The sequence below is a fragment of the Aptenodytes patagonicus genome, chromosome 14 (assembly GCF_965638725.1).
Source record: "Aptenodytes patagonicus chromosome 14, bAptPat1.pri.cur, whole genome shotgun sequence".
NCBI lineage: Eukaryota > Metazoa > Chordata > Aves > Sphenisciformes > Spheniscidae > Aptenodytes > Aptenodytes patagonicus.
Window position 1 is genome coordinate 10312542 of NC_134962.1, and position 17580 is coordinate 10330121.

A 17580-nucleotide genomic window follows, 5' to 3' on the forward strand; every position below is an offset into this window, starting at 1 on the left:
TCTGAACAGGTGCGGAGAATCAGGAAAACCTCTTGACAGAGTAGGCTAAAAGGTGCTTAATTCAGTGAGCCTAAGAAAAAGGGGGCACAAAGGGAATATGTAGGGTCATCGTCTATGAATACACTGATGGGTAAACACTAGAGAAGAACTATTTAAGCTTATAGATGGGTCTGGCACTGAGCCAATAAATGTAAACTGGACATGAATGGATTTAGGATGGAAACCAGAAGGTGTCTGCCAGCCAGAAGAATGTGATTTTCAACAGGACCGATGGTGGCAATATTCTAACCTGAGTTAAAGAAGCAGCTCAGTACATCTGTAAAAAGGATGTCCTGGTTGCCTCTGGCAGGAATATGAGCTCTCTGAAGATGGCTTGAAACAACATGTAGAGAAATTTGAAATAACGCTGCTCTGTATTGGTCTGAAATATCTTCCTAATTCAAGTTGTTAGAAAAGTTTAAAAACTAGTCCTTTCTTCTAGAGAAAAAGGATATCTGCTTCCTATTCTTTGTCTTATTTATTTGTGGCTGGGAGTCTCTCTTTTTTTTTCCATCTATAATTCTTCTTTCCTCAACTTCATAATAGTAGGTCACAATAGTATATGTAGGTTTAGACTGTAAAAGAAACGTTTACCTTTTTGTCCTGATTTTCCCTGAATTCTCTTTCTTAGAGACCGCGACTACCACCTAAAGACCTACAAATCAGTAATCCCTGCAAGTAAACTAGTGGATTGGCTTATTGCACAGGTAAGAAAATTTTAAGATACTGCTGTCTTTGACAAGTAGCTTAATTTTTCAGTTCCATTTAAAAGTAAATAAAACATGTTTATCTAGAGAACATAATTAAACATATTCTGATTCTTTGAACTTAAATTCTTATGCTTTCTGGTATTATTCATTTGGTGAAAACTTATTATTTGGCAGCATAAAGAAGTCCTTTGTTAGCCCTAGGAGTGGTGAACTGTCTGTTCTCAGGGATCTTTTCTATTTCTTGTGATTTTCTGAAGACATTTGAAGCAATGTTGATCTCATTTAATCTTGTATAGGTGTGATACAATTTTATTGAAAAATGAATCTAGAGTTTTACACCAACAACTACACCATTGTCTTTAGAAATTGTAGTTGCCCCACATTTACCTTGTAATTACAGAGAAGAGCCCGTAGCTTGGGAAATTAAAAATTTAGCTTTGATAGTCTAAAGCAATCTAAAGGGACATTGCGCCGTGTTGCTCACCATCGTGGAGTCAAATGCACATTCTGCTTTTGTCTTAAATGATGGTTTGATTCACAATGACATTGAGTCCTATACTGCCAAAATGACATAAAGGGAAGCTAGTTTGAATGAGAATCAGGCCTCTGACAACCAGGGATGTTGTCCTTCAGAAATGTTTCCTGCAATTGCATTTGACATCCTCCTACGTTAATAAGATTGATATGATTTAAGGTTGTTCTGTGCCAAATAATTGAATGAGAATGGAGTAGTCAATTGTTTTCCTGTTAAGCGCATAGAGGAGAGCAAGGATATTAGTACTGAGATTGTCATATCACTTACATGTGATTTAATGGGGTATTATTCATGGAAACCTGAGGGGAAAAAAAAACCTGCTTTGGCCAAAGAAGAGAGATGTAATCAGGCTAATCCAGCCAATATAATAGTTAATCATAGAGCTGCTGTAGGCAGTAGAAAGACTCAGATAGCGAGGGAAAACATCAGCTCTTGGTCTGGAAGAGGTAGCTCATTTTCTTCCCCATTTTTCTTCATTCTAGTAGGTTAATCTGGCTGTTAGTTCTCCTGTTTACTGAGCTTTACATTAAGGTTGAACCAGAATGTACTAAAGCCAGCTATGGAGATACAGAAGACTGTAATTTATATTGTGTATGTGTGTGCATACATACATGTATACAGATGCAAAGATGAGGGAAATTTCTTCTGTGCTCAGTTAAAGGGCAACATTGTTAAACATGTAAATCACTGTCTGTGACTTAGATGAATTCCTGTCTATGTGGCTAAATCAATCTTTGCTCGTAGATCCTTACAAATAGTAATTTTCATGGGGGTTTGCTTGGAGTTTTCATACTAGATTGAACTATTTTCTAGCAACCATTCGTACTTTGGCCGTATTAGCTAACAACAGATATTAGTGGGAGCTAATGAACACTCAGCTTTTTGCAGAGTAGTGCATTTATTTAACTGCTCAAATATCTACCTTTCTGTTTAACTTTAGCTATCTGTTCTTGAAAATCTTGGGGATGGTGTCTGGTCTGATAATTACCTGTTACACAAAAACGCTGGGATATATTTATTTCTGTTTCTGACAATCAATTTGCATCATGATTTTTATTTAGAAATGGTGCACAAAAAAAGTGAGGACTATTGTTTCTGTTAGATTTAGTGGCATAGGGATGACTGTCTTGAATGATAGTCTCTCTCATTTCTGTTTGCAATTTAGACTATAAGTGCCAGTGGGAGCCCTCCCTAATGAGAAAGCTGTTTTTCATTTCCTTGACCTTTACAAATATTCATAAGACTGAACAGAGCAAAAGAGTAAGAACTTTTTTTATAATGAAAGAAACAGCATCAACTGTGTTTTGTACCCTGATCCTCCTACCTGGAAATTGTTGGCTATTATACTTCTGACAAGAGATAAGTTGGGTCTTCAACAAGGCTTAATCTTGTGTACATTTGAACAGCTGTATTCAAATTTGATGTATGTTATTATTCCCTATGTATTGTATGCACTCAGAGCCTGGGACTGGATAGGTATTAAGAGCTCTATTATTAGGTGTGCAGTGCATTTGTGGCTCTGTAGACATCGGGGTCTGCAGGAGCTGAGCATCTCTGACTATCAGGTTTATTAATAAGTGCCCTGTGATATGCTAGCGCAGATTATTCACTATGAGGGAGTTTTTGCATGTGGGAGAGGATGGTCAAGGGATTTCCTAATGACTTGGAGATTTAATGCTGAATTTGCTTGATGTCTTTTTATTGTTTATAGGTCTTCACAATAGCTGGACCCTATTGCAGTTACCCCCATAGTACATCTTAGGCAAATTATGCATGAGACACTAAAATAAAGTATTAAGTATGATGGTGGAGGGAAGCACATATGAGCGTAAGTGCTGACCGGAGGTGGAAGTGTTTATGCGTCTTCTAGAGGCACAAAGTCAAATCCTGGAAAACATAATGCTGTATTAGAGTTCTCCGTAGGCATTACTTTAGTGACCCTTTGAATGTAACAGAGAAACGGTTTCAGCAGTCAGAGCCTGAAAGGAGAAATATCTGATCTATATCCATGGATTTAGACTGAAAGTGTCTGTGAATTATATTATGGTCCCTATGCATATTTAGAGGTAATCCTTGAAGGGAAAGGGTTCATTCTTTTATTGATTCTGGACCCTTTGAAATTTCATTTTACAACCTAATGTTTCTCCCACTGCCAGTAGGCTGAGAACAAAGAGGAACACAGACCTCACTTATAGATGTCAGAGCTCTTGTACTTCACAGAATCTTAGGTGCTACTGAGGGTGCACTAAAAGACTACACTGCCACAAAACCAGTACTTTTGTCATCTGGCTGGATGACAAACTTTTGTCATCTGGATATAAATATATCCAGACCTCCAGAAATGATCTGTGATAAAACACTACCAGTTGAATCCCCAGTCCTAAGTCTAAGAAACTTAAAATTGCAATTTTATGAAAAGTAGAATGAAAGTAAAGGGACAAATGCGAAGTAGAAACCTGCTGGTAAGACTCTTTAGGTGTTTTGCTCCAGTGGGTCTCTTATCTCTTTCCATCCATCCGTCCGTCCATCCATCTATTCCTTCTTTCTATTGCAGTGTATGTTGCACCTCTGTGCATTGCATTGCCTTAGGCTTCCTTCTCACTTGGAAGGAGCACTTCATAATCTTAAAACTCTCCTTTTCCATGATACCAACAAAATATTTAAAAGTGGTTCGGTTGCTGTTCTTTACTTATCTGTGTTCATCTGCTTTCTTTTCTCCTACATGTGGGTTGTAAACAATCTAGGTCAGAAACCATCTTAATTGCTGGGCTTATACATCTCAAAACAATCAGCCATGGACCATGATTAGGGCTTTAGACATCATATCGTTACCAGAACTAGACAACAACAATAATAATAATAGTAACGGTGGCAGTAGTAATAGTAATAGTAGTAATAATAATAGTGTACTCTGGACATGATTCTTCACTGTGGTACTGACTGTAAACTGTTTCTATAATTCTGCTGACTCAAATTCAGTGATTGTATTTGAATAAACCTGAATTATCTTGTCAAAACTAGTGTATCTAGTTTCACATCCAATTTCTGTATGAAAAAGTTATGAGACACATGTTCTGTCAAGATAGTTGATTGGAAGTCGTTCTTTTTTCTTAAGATTTTTGTTAATGCTTTCATTGTATTTGGACAAATTGCTACATAACATTTAGAAGTACTTACAGGTGAGCTTGAAATGATCTATTTTAAGTTATATTCTGTAATTAGAGAATGCTGTTTTGCTAGGGGAATGTTTTGAGGCCAAGTTAACATAATCAGAAGTAGCAAAGTCTGGTTTAGAGCCTTCCTACACAAAGATTTTGTTGCCTAAAACAAAAGTAGGTTACTAAAGGTTAAGAGAGTAACATTAGAAGGCATTTCTCTTCCAGTTTATTTACAGTTGAAAAACTAAATTAGATTTTTACATCCCAACCTCTGTAAAATAAACTACCCATTTATCCCATAAAGTAACAGGAAGTGAGTGTTGAGAATTGTCGCATGACAGGATGTTGAAAATGAGAAAGAACTTACGAAGACTTGAAATTAGTTTATAGTAAAAGTTAAACTTCAGGTTTATTAAAGCTCTTTTCTTGGCTTTCCTTGTGTGATTACATAATCATGCAGTTCCTCCAGAACTGCCTTGGTCTTTTTCCTACCAAGACAACAGTATTTAGTTCTTAATTTGTAATTGTCATGCCTTTTTTTTGCTCTCAGAAAGTCTCTTCAGCGAGAGCCAGTAGTGCTGCTGATTGGCAAGAGCTGATCCTGTTTTATCCTGTATTTAAATAGTATCTTTACACCATAGTGATGTTCTTTGCCAGTATTTGCCTGGCAAATAGCTACTGCTCTCCTTAGTAGGGCTTGAAGTAGGACTGATGTTCTGCTGGCAAGATCAGAGGGCTCTTGGTCTGCAAGCTGCTTTGCTTAAAACAAAGTCAGTATGCTACTCTGCAGTTGCTGCTAGAGCTTCAGGATATCTAGTTCTCCAGATGGAGCGGAAAAATGAAAGTGAAATACTTGTGTAGGATACAGCTTCTAATTTACTAGGACTGAAAGTAATTTGCTGAAATTGCTCCTCTGCCAAAGCAGCAGGTCCCCTACCTGCTGGAATGAGCCGACCAACTGCTCTTAGTGAGATAGCAGATCCCAGGTTCTCTTGTGCCCATTTGGGGACTGGGAAGCAGGTAATCTTGCATCAAATGACCAGTGTTAACAATGTTTTTCATCTGGGTAAGACCAATAGTGCCTGCTGATTTTTACCAGCACTATTTAGAACTTATATGTCTGCCTAAAAAGCACGACGAGCGTGTTTGTAAAGTCTTCACTTGTGGCTGAAAATTAGCAGGTAAGTAGAGAAAACTAGGCATTTCTTGTATTTAACTGAATTGTAGATGCAAAACTTAATGCTGCCATTTCAGGTAAATGTAAATTTGCAAGTCACCTTTGGTACCTGTTTTAAAATTCCACACTCAAGGCTTCAGGTAGTGAGAAACTGAAGCCTTTGTTCGTAGGTCTGCTGTGTAAGAAAAGAATGCCACTGCAGTTTTAACCAGTCTGACCTCTGGAGTTCACATACACTGGGTTTACTCAGGTTTTTTTCCCTTTGGTTGAATATAGATAAGATCTCTCAACTTCTTTCTCTAAGAATGAGTTTTATTGTCTGTGGCTAGTGGGTCCTGAAGTCAGACACTATGATTGCAAATAAAAAGTCTTTACATTGAGATAATATTATGCCCCTTTGTGGGTTAAACAGCTACTTTCCAGAATCCTGGTCTTTGTCCTCCTAGTTCCTGTAGGACGCAAGAAATGCTATATATAGGAATGAATGGGATTTGGGCAACAGGGTAGCTATTTTAATTTCTTGCTATTGTTCCCTACAAAGAGTATCCTGCTAATTTCAGAGCCACAAGCTATGCGGTGGGGAAGGGGAATAATTTAGCTTAGGAAGCTGTCTGAGATGTAATATTTATCCTCTTGTTTCTAGGGAGACTGTCAGACTCGGGAGGAAGCTGTCGCACTGGGTGTTGGACTCTGCAATAATGGCTTCATGCATCATGGTAATGCATCAATATTACTTCCCACAGCCAATTAAAGGAGCTCTTACTTCAGTCAGATTAGCTGACTGTCTGAAAATCCCTTTTCTATAGGCTGTGCCATACATGCTGACATGTATACAACTGCAGGCATCCCAGCAGGTCGTTCTAAAAAGCAGTCTTTGAGCTTACACGAAATGTTTAAGCCTAGTACCTTCCCAAGTGAATCCCCTTGCTAATAGTTATGATGAGCCCTGAAGCGATTAGACAAGCTAGAAGGGGAATGTTTTTTCACTGCATCTCTTTCAGAGCCATCAGACCAATGCACAAACCAAGTACTGTCCTGAAATATTACCAAGAAATGTCAGGTACAAAGTAAAATTGCCTAGTTCTTGCCACTTGGACAACAAGCACAACCCTCAGTGCTGAATCTCTGAAGCTTCCAAATCTGAAGTGCCAAGTTGCCAAGTTAGACATCATCCATCCTCAGTGATGCTGCTGCTAAACTGGGAAAGTAAACAAATCATCTGTATCACTATCAAATAGCACACACAAAGTCCTAAGAGTAAAACATAGTTTGTCCAATGAAACATCCAGTTTTAGTCATAAATAACATTTGCTCTCCATATATTGAATAGGGTTTTTGAGAGCAGATTATTGTAAATAACTAATAGAGAATTTGCACAGTACTTGATAAGAATGTAAGAATAATTGTTTTTCTTTAAAGAATTTGGTCTGATTTTTGCCCATGTAAACTTTTGGCATTCATAGCATCCTTTGGCAAGGAGTTCCTTTGCATAAGTACATGTTGAATGAAGAAGTTGTTCCTCAGGTTTTAAAATTGTCACTTGCTGCTTTTATTTAAAGCCCCCAGGTCTTGTATTTGAAAACATGGTAAAGAACTTTGTCATGCCTTCCAGAATTTTATAGATCTCATTTCCCTCTCAATTCCTTTTTAGGTTGAAAAGTCTTAGTCTATTTAGCCATCTCACTTACCTTTAAACAGCCATTTTACTCCTCTTTGCTCCTTTTATAGTTTTACCATATTAATTTTGACATGGGAAAGGAGCATAAGGTATTGAGTAGCATCTTTCTTCCAAGAGGATCTTTGCATTTTATATGCATTCTACATGCCAAGGAGGTCAAACATTATATCATGAGCTACTATGCACTGTGAAGAAAAGTATATCTCTAAAATGCAGTGGTAGCTTAAAAATGTAGAGCTGAATAGCTGACTGATAGGGAAGCATCTGGTCTTTGTTCTGTAAAGACTGGGGAAATGTTTAGGATTTCCTTTAACTTTTTTTTGTTTCTCTCTTTCTTTCTCTGTGTAAATGCATGTATGTATTTCATATATATTATTTCCAGTCCTGGAGAAAAGTGAATTTAAGGATGAATCCTTATATTTCCGCTTTTATGCTGATGAGGAGATGGAAGGCACCAGTTCCAAGAGCAAACAATTACGTAATGACTTCAAGCTTGTGGAAAACATCCTGGGAAAGAGTCTTCTGGTAAGAAATATGTTAAGGCAAACCTTGATGTTTCTGTGAAACTGGTATTGTTTTATACTAGAGGAGAATGAGAAGGAAAATTGTAATAGAGTAGAATTGAAATGGGGAATTGCACCTGTAGCTAGACTTTTCTTCACTGCATAAATACTAATTCTTGAGCTACTTTGCTGTAGAGCTCCAACTTCTGTAGCTCTGACTTTTCTAGCTGGGCAGACCATATAGCTTACTCGTAGCAAGGGAAATCTGTAAGTTGCAGGGTCCCTTCTCTAGCATGTGACCATCCTGCACTACCTGGGAGCTTTGGATTCACAGCTCACACACACATGTGCAAATGCAAGTGAGTTCCTGCCTATTTCTGTTAGGTCTCAAGAAAAGAGGAGACTCGGATATGACCATTTCATCCAGTTCAGAGCCCAATCACTTTCTATTCCCAAGAAGCCCTTGAGAGAGTCTGGAAGTGAGCTGGGAGCTGGAGATGTTGTCTTAGCAAGCATCATACGTTTCTTGAGTTCACTGAGCAGGCACCACAGTGCTGGTGTGGTAGAGGAGAAAGTAATGGGCACTACTATTTTGGGAGAGGTCTGCCATCAAGTTTAAACACAGTTTAAACACCCTTATATGTGAGGTAGATTCAGATGCAAGTTAAAAGACTGATAAGAACGTATCTATTTCAGGAGATCATTGTCTAAGTGATATGAATGTGCCCTGCATTAGTGGATCAAGTATCAGCTTTACTTTGTTTATGGAAACCATTAACCAAAAAATACTGTTCTTTATGTTCATGCTTTTGCAACATTACTGTTATCTCCAGATTCCCACCTCACTAAATGCCATCACAGTCCTTACTGTACTGGGATTATTCTAATGCTGTTTGGACTTGGTAGTCGGATTGGTGCAAACTCTTTGTTCTGAAATCCTTGTTTACTGCCAGTGGCTCCAGGCCCATCTTTTTCTTCCTTTGAACACTGGCAGAATGCAGGAGCAGGAGAAAAACTTGGGTCAGAAACTGGAAAAGTAGAATTGCTGGAAAAGATCCAGAGGTCCATTATATGGGAAAATTCTTCCTGTGGTTCACACAAACTTCACTGTCTCACTGTTGTCTTGTCTCCCGGGAGACCAATCTGTGTTTGTCTGAATGTCCAGAAGTAATATTTAAAGCACCATGGTCCCTCAAAATTATTCCTCTATGCATCCAGTGCCAGAGACTGGAGTGTCAGGTTAATATGATTATCCTCACAGAGAGTTGTTGGATAAAGGGAAGCAGTTAAAAGGTGGTACACTTTGTGGGTTTTTTTAACTGTGATTTGCAAAGCACTCAGAGATCAGTTTCATGTAAGTTGGTGGGAACTGCCATTGTTCAGGTATTTTTAATTTTCCACCTTATCAAGACAAGACAGTTTGAGGAAACAGATTGACTAGTATGTCTCTCCCACTTTTTTCTGTGAGTTCAAGGCACTTCTGTTAAAATGCCAAAACTCACAACGGTAATATGTTAGCTGTGAAATGAGGGATTTAAAGTTCTTTGATTCTGTTTTCTGTTAATGTAATAGTCATTTATTAGTATTCACTAAAGAGACAGAACAAACAAGCAAACCTTGCACATGGACTATTTACTAGTGATTAATTGTAATCCCTAATTGGTCCTTCCAGTCACTCCATAATTTGGTAACTGAAATATTTGCAACAGGGATAATTTTACTATTAGTATTAGTGTAGATCTGAAATTAGCCTCTGACAAAATGCAGTCCCATCTCAAAAAGTAAACAATCTGAAATGAACAGCAATGAATAAGTGCTGAATAAGAAATCTCCTACTTAGAGGGCACAGATTTTTGTCAAATGAGTAGTAGTCATGCTAAAGTTATGAGTTGCCCTCGTTTTCACAAATAAATTAGCAGTCCCCTGAATGTTTGTAAAGAAGATCCCACAAATAGCAGTACAGTAAATGCATTACACTTCTCCACAAAAACATTTGTGCCTGACTTCTGTGTTATTCTGTGTTTAGCAATTGTGAGCAGCTGGAATCCTGAGGCTTTGCTGTCTGTGGAACATCACTACTTGCCTCTTTACACTCATGATAGGGCATTGATCCTCCCCATCACCCGATCCCACCATAGGAAATTTAATGGAATTTCCTCAGCACTGGCTTTTGAAACATGCTTTTCTACTGCCATGAAATCCTAGCTGTTTAATGGACAGCTTCCCCCACCCCCTTCATCTAAGTTTGCTCTACCACTGGAGAGCTTGCCCCTGAAAACAGAAAACAACAGAAGCTTTGGCAAACATATCATTAGAAATGCCAAGGAAAAAAGTGCTTTCAGTCTGAAAAAATGCACTTCAAACGAAATTTAATACTCATTTATTTGTGCAATTGTTTCTCATTGAAGGACATAAATCTTGAGAAACTGAAAAAATATACAACATTCTTTGCATAGTTGAAGAGAATTTAGATTTTGGATTGACTCCAAGCATTGTGACTTGGTTACTGCAGTGTGCTGTTAACTTGTGATCAGCACCTCTACTTGTTAGCCCAAGCCAACCACAACACAAATTAAAGCCGGTAGCCTGGAGCTGAGTCTCAGACAAGGGTAGTTGCCTGTAGAGATGGGCCTCCATCAAAGTTGCCTAAGAGGTTTAATGCACACACGATGCTAGAGTCCCCAGAAGACTCTGACGTATCACTTACCTGATCTCAACAGAAAAGCATTTCCAGTGATTTCTGAAGATGATGCCTGTGTACATTTTATGTAGCATTCTCAAAACTGTTGTGCTGGATTGGAGATCTGGACTGTAAGTCTAAACCTCATCAACTTTCCAGACCTGTGATATCTCCTACATTCCTCCACGGTATCCCCTATTTCTTAGTTTCAGTAGTGTGTTGCAGTAGTTGCAGGAGAGAGTAGTTGCCGTGTCTCACTGCAGTTCACAGCCAGGGTTGTGGCATGTCCTGGAATTCAGCTCATGCAGGGGCCTGAGTACTGTAGCATATTCGATGAAAGCCAATGGTTTGAGTACAGAAGTCAGGGCTACCTGGGTTTTAATTTAACTTCTCACATGAACTCACTGTGTGGCCTGAGCAAGACCTTAAGTCACTCCTTGCGTCAGTTTACCATCTGGAAATTAGGATGCTAAATCTCATCTATCCACAGGGCTTTGCTACTGCTGTTACATCTAGAATCAGCTTTGAAAATGAAAGTGTCCTTATAATTCAGCACTTCAGATACCAAGTTTTTAGGTAATAGGTAGTATTATCATTTGAGTTCATGTCTTCTCCATTTTAAACCAGCCGATCCAATAAACATAGCATTCACCTTAAAATTCTTATAGAACTATAGAACACATTTCTCCTATTCTAACTATGAATAAATAATAGTAATTTGTATTACTCAAATAAAGCCATACTTGGTCCTTGATAAAAATCTCTTCCATCTTTGATCATTCCAGGAGAATTATTTTTGTGTGTTGTGCTAATACAAAACGACCTAATACTGCAAATTTTCAGCAGAGGGAGAGCAAAAAAGAGATTTCCCTTTGTTCTTCATTATACTAGTGTACCACAGTCTATTGTAGCTTGAGAATTCAGATCATTGATTTAAAACACCCCTGGGAAGAGAGCCACTAATAAAAGCCCATCCTGTAGGGATTTCTGATCTCCCAAGGAGACAGGCTGGCAAGTCAGTAACAGGAGGCATCCGTCATCCAGGTGTATGTGGCCAGATAAGGGCTTTGAGTGGATTTTGGATACTAAAAATTACAGCGAACTCTGAAGTGAAAAACATCCTTTAGGCTGTAAATCTTTCACTGTTCAGAATGAACAGTTCAGTTTCAGTGCTCAATTTCAAAGCTCACAAACCAGAAGAAACTTTGAGTCATTTTGTATGTATTAAGGCTATTTTGCTAATGTGGCAAAACACACCTTTAAATATAAAAGCAGTAGGGGTGGCTTAGATTCTGGAGCTTCTCATTGGAAAGAAATTTTGTCTTTTCAAATTTTGTTTTAGTGCCCCAGAGCTTGGAACTTTTGAAAGGCTGGGGAGACTGGAACAACCTGGGAGATGAGGTGACAGGAAAATAGCTCTCTTCAAATGAATGCTGCTGAGGACCACAGAAACCTCATCAGTTTTGTGAAGCATTCAGACTTGACATTATCTGATAAGTCACTGCTCCTTAAGAAATTCTTAACCAAGTCAGACTGTTCAAGTGTGTCCAACAGAGAAGAGTTTATGCTGGAGAGCTGTAGGGAAGTTTGTGAGAGAAGGATGTGCATAGAATCATAGAATAGTTTGGGTGGACCCTAGTTTAGGAAATGGTGGTTGATCTGCCTGTGCTGCCTCATCTGCTGCTAATGTCCCCAGGAGTTTAGGCTGAGAGTTCCTGCTTCTGCATGAACAGTAGGAGCCGCCTGGGGAGGCTGCCAAGAGTGAAATGGATCCAGTTCCTTCGCCTCCTTCACTGGGGGGAATCTTAGTGCCCAACCCAAGGCCCTTCGTGTGTATGCAGTTTGAGGGATCAGCAAATGTGGTGGGTAAACCAGACACTATACCCTGTACATTAAAGTCATGCTCTCATGACATTAGCCTGATGCAATGCTGGAAGCTACTGCATAGCTGAACATCAAGCTGCTTCACATCTCTGTCGTCTTCGTTCTCCTGGAAATCTGTCAAATCTCCCTTCATAGACTCTGAGCATCCCCATGCCACAAGTGTTTTCTGACTCCATAATCCTCCTTGTACAGGAAGGGAGAGAAATGGAGAGGTACTACACAAGCATCATGACCCACATGCCAAAAATGCTTCATGAATGTGACAGGTACAGGTGTAATAGACCATTTTTTGCATAGTTTTTCTTCTCCCCACTCTTCACCCCCCGATCTCTGCCAAAATTCTCTTTGATTACGTTCCGACTACATTTGTCCTCTGGTTTTGATTAAACATGCTTATTTCTCATACAGTCTCATTTTTTGACGTGGTTGTCTTTCAAGATTAAACAGCTGCTGCCTTACGTTCAGAAACCTGATTGGATTTCAGGGGAACAGAAATAATTCTTGTAGATGGCAAGTTAGTTAATTGCTTTGGATTCCTTAGGGATGAATGGTGTTCAGCTGTGGAATTGCAAGGTATTACTACTTTATAATAAAGAATGAATCATAGCCTTCTCCAAGTATTGCATATTGAATATTATCCATAGTCTGCCTTTTCATAAGAGAGTGTCCCCAGTACAGGAGTGTCAGTATACATAATGTGAGATTTCTTTCTTTACAACATGGTGATAAAGTTCCTAATGTTGATGCACTTGGGGTTTCTTAAAAGTATTTTGGTTCTTTGCTTTCAAACAATACATTTTTGCAGTACTAATGAACAGAGAAAGGTAGGTTATTAAAAATGATAGCATATAAAAGATCTTCATGCATAGTAATGGTAGCTGCACCCAAGAGATCATGTAAGTTCGCGTAGCTGCTGGCTTCTTAAGTTTGGCAAATCAAAGCCTCCAAATTTTTAAATATCTTTTCACATATGCTTTCAAAATCCAACAAAAGAAACTGAACAGTCCCTTCAAATGTATAATGAGAATTGGATGGGAGAGCTATCCTAGAAATTTTCTATTTAATCCCAAATGTGAAGTGATAAAAGTAAATATTGTGTTGGGCTGAAACTCATTACACTTGCAACACTAAAAATCGAACCAGTGATATACCCAATTTTCTAAGCTGTCCTTTTATTAAACTTGCATAAATAGCATTGCTTCTGAAAATATTTTGTTAGAAATATCCAAGAATGGCAGGCTTACCTTTCAGTGTTTTCAGTTTCCTGTCCATCATTTAATCTGAACATCATCTGATGAGAATTTTTTCCCTGCAGATATATTATGTCATGCATTATTGTAACATGGCTGTATGGCTCCTGCAGGAAAGGATGATTCTATGTCTTTAATTTTTTTCTAAGGTGAATTCCTGTAAAAGGACAAAGCTTATATGCTGATGACATTGACTTCAATAGAAAAAGGAGAGTATTTTTAAAAAGTGCAGGAATCATCAGAATCAAGGAAATAATTCTCAGTAATTTTTTTTTCCCAGTGGCATGCTAGATTATAGATAGCTTTATTTTTCCTTTTAACTCAATTCTAATTTATCAGATGGTTCTTAAATGCGCAGTGTTTGCTCAAATGCAAGATGTTTATCTGGTAGAATTTCCACTTGTCCATTTACCAGTGGCCAAGCTTGCTTTATTTTTTTAAAATGGGAAGTGAGTTGTTAAGCTTTTTTTTCATTGTTAATAAGCCACTAGAAAAGGATGAGTGAAACATATATTTGCCATGATTGATATGATTTTAAAAAACATTTATAAGGCAGGTCTGTGTGACCTCAGTGCAAATAAGAGGAAGCAGATTCTCAGGAGCAAGAACTACCAAGTCTTCTGTCAACCATAAAAGGTGCAAACTGAACACGACATGAGTCTTGTATTTTTTTCCCTAACACAAAGCTTATGTGCCTGTTCGCTAGAGGAAGGACCTATAGATGTGAGAAATTGTTCTGTCACTGGTCATCCAGAATTTTAGCCAGCAGACCAACTATTATGATGTAATTTATGTAGTGTGTAGTATTATCTATAAGAAATAAGCCTGAGATCCCCAATTTATCTGAAAATGATAGCTAAGAAGGACTCATAGATTGTTCATTATTGGGTATGTGGGATGTTTTTTAAAAAATAAATAAATGACTACAGTTTGATCTGTAAGTACATTCACCAGTGGCAAATACTGAATATTGATGAATTCCGTAACCTAAAAGTGAAAGATCTAATGAAGAATGAAGGGCTAGAAGTTAAAACCAAATGCAGTTTCTAACAGAAGAATTGATTAACCATTGGAACAAGCTCTCAAGGGCGGGAATAGATTCTTCACTTCTTAAAGACTGCAGATCATAACTGGATAACTCTCTGGAAATTCTGCTTTAGTGTAGTAAGGGGTCAATGCAGAAATAACTAGATTAAATTTTATGGCTTATGTTATGTAGGAGATCAGGCCAAATGACCTAATATTCCCTTTCAGCCTTAAGATCTCCAAGTCTATGTCAATCGTGGCTTGCAGTGAAAAGTCCAATTTCTCATCTCCATCCTTCAGCTTTTCAGCTGACTCAGTATTTATGAAGCATTACCTTATGCTCTTTTTAAGATTTTACCAGAAGAGGATGACTATGGATTTGACATGGAAGAAAAGAACAAAGCAATCGTGGTGAAGTCAGTTCGACAAGGGTCTTCTGCAGAGGTATGACCTGACATTCATAAATATGTTGGGTTTGGTACCTAAGAATATTTCAATGCTTTGAAAAGGTACAAAACCATCCTTTTAAGGTCTGTTTCATTTTAAAGGCAGCTAATAGAAAATTGGGTGTCTTCTACAGTTCTTGTGGTAATAAATTGTTTCTGTAAATTGCTAAATGTTTTGGCATCTTTGGGTGACTTGCTGAATATTTTTGATAAGTGATAGGACAGCAGTATCTCTGTGTGATGATAGCATACCTCAGGTTCATTAGCAACTTAAATTCGAGGAGGGAGGAAAAGTAACATTATTTTGGGATAGCAAAGATGTTCAATGAGAAACAGGTTTATTTGAGTGAAAGCTATATTTTTAGATTTGTATTTTTTCCTTAAAAAGCATGCACTCATTACTCTCCTTGGTATTTTTTAAGAGCTCTACAGAATATATTTGCTTTGTTTCTTTGAGGCACATAGATGGCCCAAATGTCATAGGAACTGAGTATTTCATAATCATTTGTTTATCCATACAAAACCCTTGAGTGGATAACACAATGTGATCCTCCATTTACAGAAATAAGGCACAGACAGGCTGAAAGTCTATTTTTTAAAAGCTATTTAGGTGCCTTCTAGCACCTATGAAGATAAGAGAGGACTAAATGGCTTGTCCAGGGTTTCACAGTAAATTGTGGCAGCACACAGACAGTACTTCTAATTAAAAGTCCAAGACAACCATTACAGAATTTTTTAACATCCACATTCATTTGTTGGTCACTGCTTTAGGCTCCAGATAACTCCTGGATGACTCGCCCAATGCAAACAGCTGAAGTGGACAGGCTGATTTTAGCAAGTTGAGAGTGTCAAACGGGAAGGAATTCTGAACTGAAGTTTAATATTAGAATTAAATTATTTGAGTATTCCTGATTCTCGTTTGTTTTCTGGTCACCAGAGAAACCAATCCTATGCTCTACCTCATGCTCCAAATCAACATAGATTGGCCAAAAATTTTATTACTCTAAACCTCTGCTGTAAACCATTGCCTGACAGATAATCCTTCTGCTTCTTTGGCTGGATGCCTGTGGAATACCCTGCAAATCTGTTGTGTTTTAAGACAACAGAAGCACACAATTTTCTAAGGAATCTTTTTCTTGATCTTCCAAGACAAACTATCTGTGACCATAAGCCTGTCTTTTCAACTTGATCTTAAAATATTGCTCCAGAAAAGAACTAAATCTGCATCTCTCTGAACCAGAGGGCTGTCAGCTCATTCTGGAAAGACCTGAGGTCCGACAGTAATGCATTTCATTACATTCTTGGGCTTTTTTAATTGCTTTGTGATACTAGAAGGATATCCAGCATGTAGTTCTGTGTGGCTCAGCAGCTGTAGGCCATTTAGAGACCCTATGCCTGCTGTCACACTCTTTAGGGATAAAAATTAAGACATGCAGCTTTGCTTCACAATGCCTATCACAGTGTATTGCATTCATTAGGACTGTCAGACTTCAGGCCAGAATAAGATTCCAGGTTCACCAACTAAGTGGGAACAAATCTATTACTTGCGTGGATTTATTCAAGATTAACACAATCTGTTTGAGTTTGGGATTGTGATCTCTTTTTCCTAGCATACCTGGAAAAAAATCCTTATGGACAGGTTGTGGCGGCACAGAGCGTTGAACTTCATGCATGTGCAACAAGGGTCTTTGGGGTTTTTATCCAAAATCAGAGTTGCCAAGCATTGTTCTTTCTATTATTAGTGTCTTTTCTCTTCTCGAGATTTTTTAGAAACTGTTTTGTGAGCTGTTAGATCTGCCTATGCCAGAAGCAGTTCCCAAACTGTGTTTGAAAGTTGTTAAAAGAATTACTGGAACATCAAATTCCTGTACTGATAGGGTACCTGAACTGCAGTTTGGGAACTCTTCGCCTGACATCTGTGTTCAGCTTCTCAGTTTTGGCCCTTAGGTAGAATAGTGCCCTAGTGGGCACTGCTCATGCACTTTCTCTCCTGATCCTGGATGATGGGCAGCTCTCAGGCCGGGACTCTCGCCTGTGGGAATTGTCCCCCCATGCTCCTGGCAGCAGCTGCCTGTGACTATTAACGCTTGCTCAGCTCACCTAGACGGAGGGTCACAACAAATCATATAGCAGTGGTTGGTTGATGTGGACTGTGGCACATCCCATGCCTGTTCCAAGTTCATGTGTCATCAGAAAGACCTTCAGAAAGTCAATGTCTCCTCAGTTTGTACCTTATCTTCCTTTCAAACCCAGCTCACCTGCAGGTTAATTGTAGCTGGGCTTATTCCCACAAGTTTTAATCCTGGAGCTGGTTTATGAATGATAGTCTATCAGAAGGAAGCAACAATGAAAATTATCCTTTTGGGAGGTGTGGTTGCTGTCTTACTCTGAACAGCCAACTGACAAGCAGCTGTCTAGTGTTTGAACAGAGCGTGTTCTACAAGCAGCCAGTTGGCCAATGGCCATGCAGATGAACAGCAAATAGCAAGCTGCT

The 17580-nt window shown here is 38.5% G+C and overlaps 1 protein-coding gene across 2 annotated transcripts in view; it reads left to right on the plus strand.

The window, feature by feature from the left end:
* PREX1 (phosphatidylinositol-3,4,5-trisphosphate dependent Rac exchange factor 1) overlaps positions 1-17580 on the plus strand; it is a 176825-nt gene that overhangs the window by 129000 nt on the left and 30245 nt on the right. For both annotated transcript variants that reach the window (XM_076351609.1, XM_076351610.1), the window contains exons 14-17: positions 671-746; positions 6263-6335; positions 7680-7822; positions 14992-15084. In XM_076351609.1, the coding sequence (XP_076207724.1) occupies positions 671-746; positions 6263-6335; positions 7680-7822; positions 14992-15084 (385 nt within the window). The remainder of the gene's footprint in view (positions 1-670; positions 747-6262; positions 6336-7679; positions 7823-14991; positions 15085-17580) is intronic.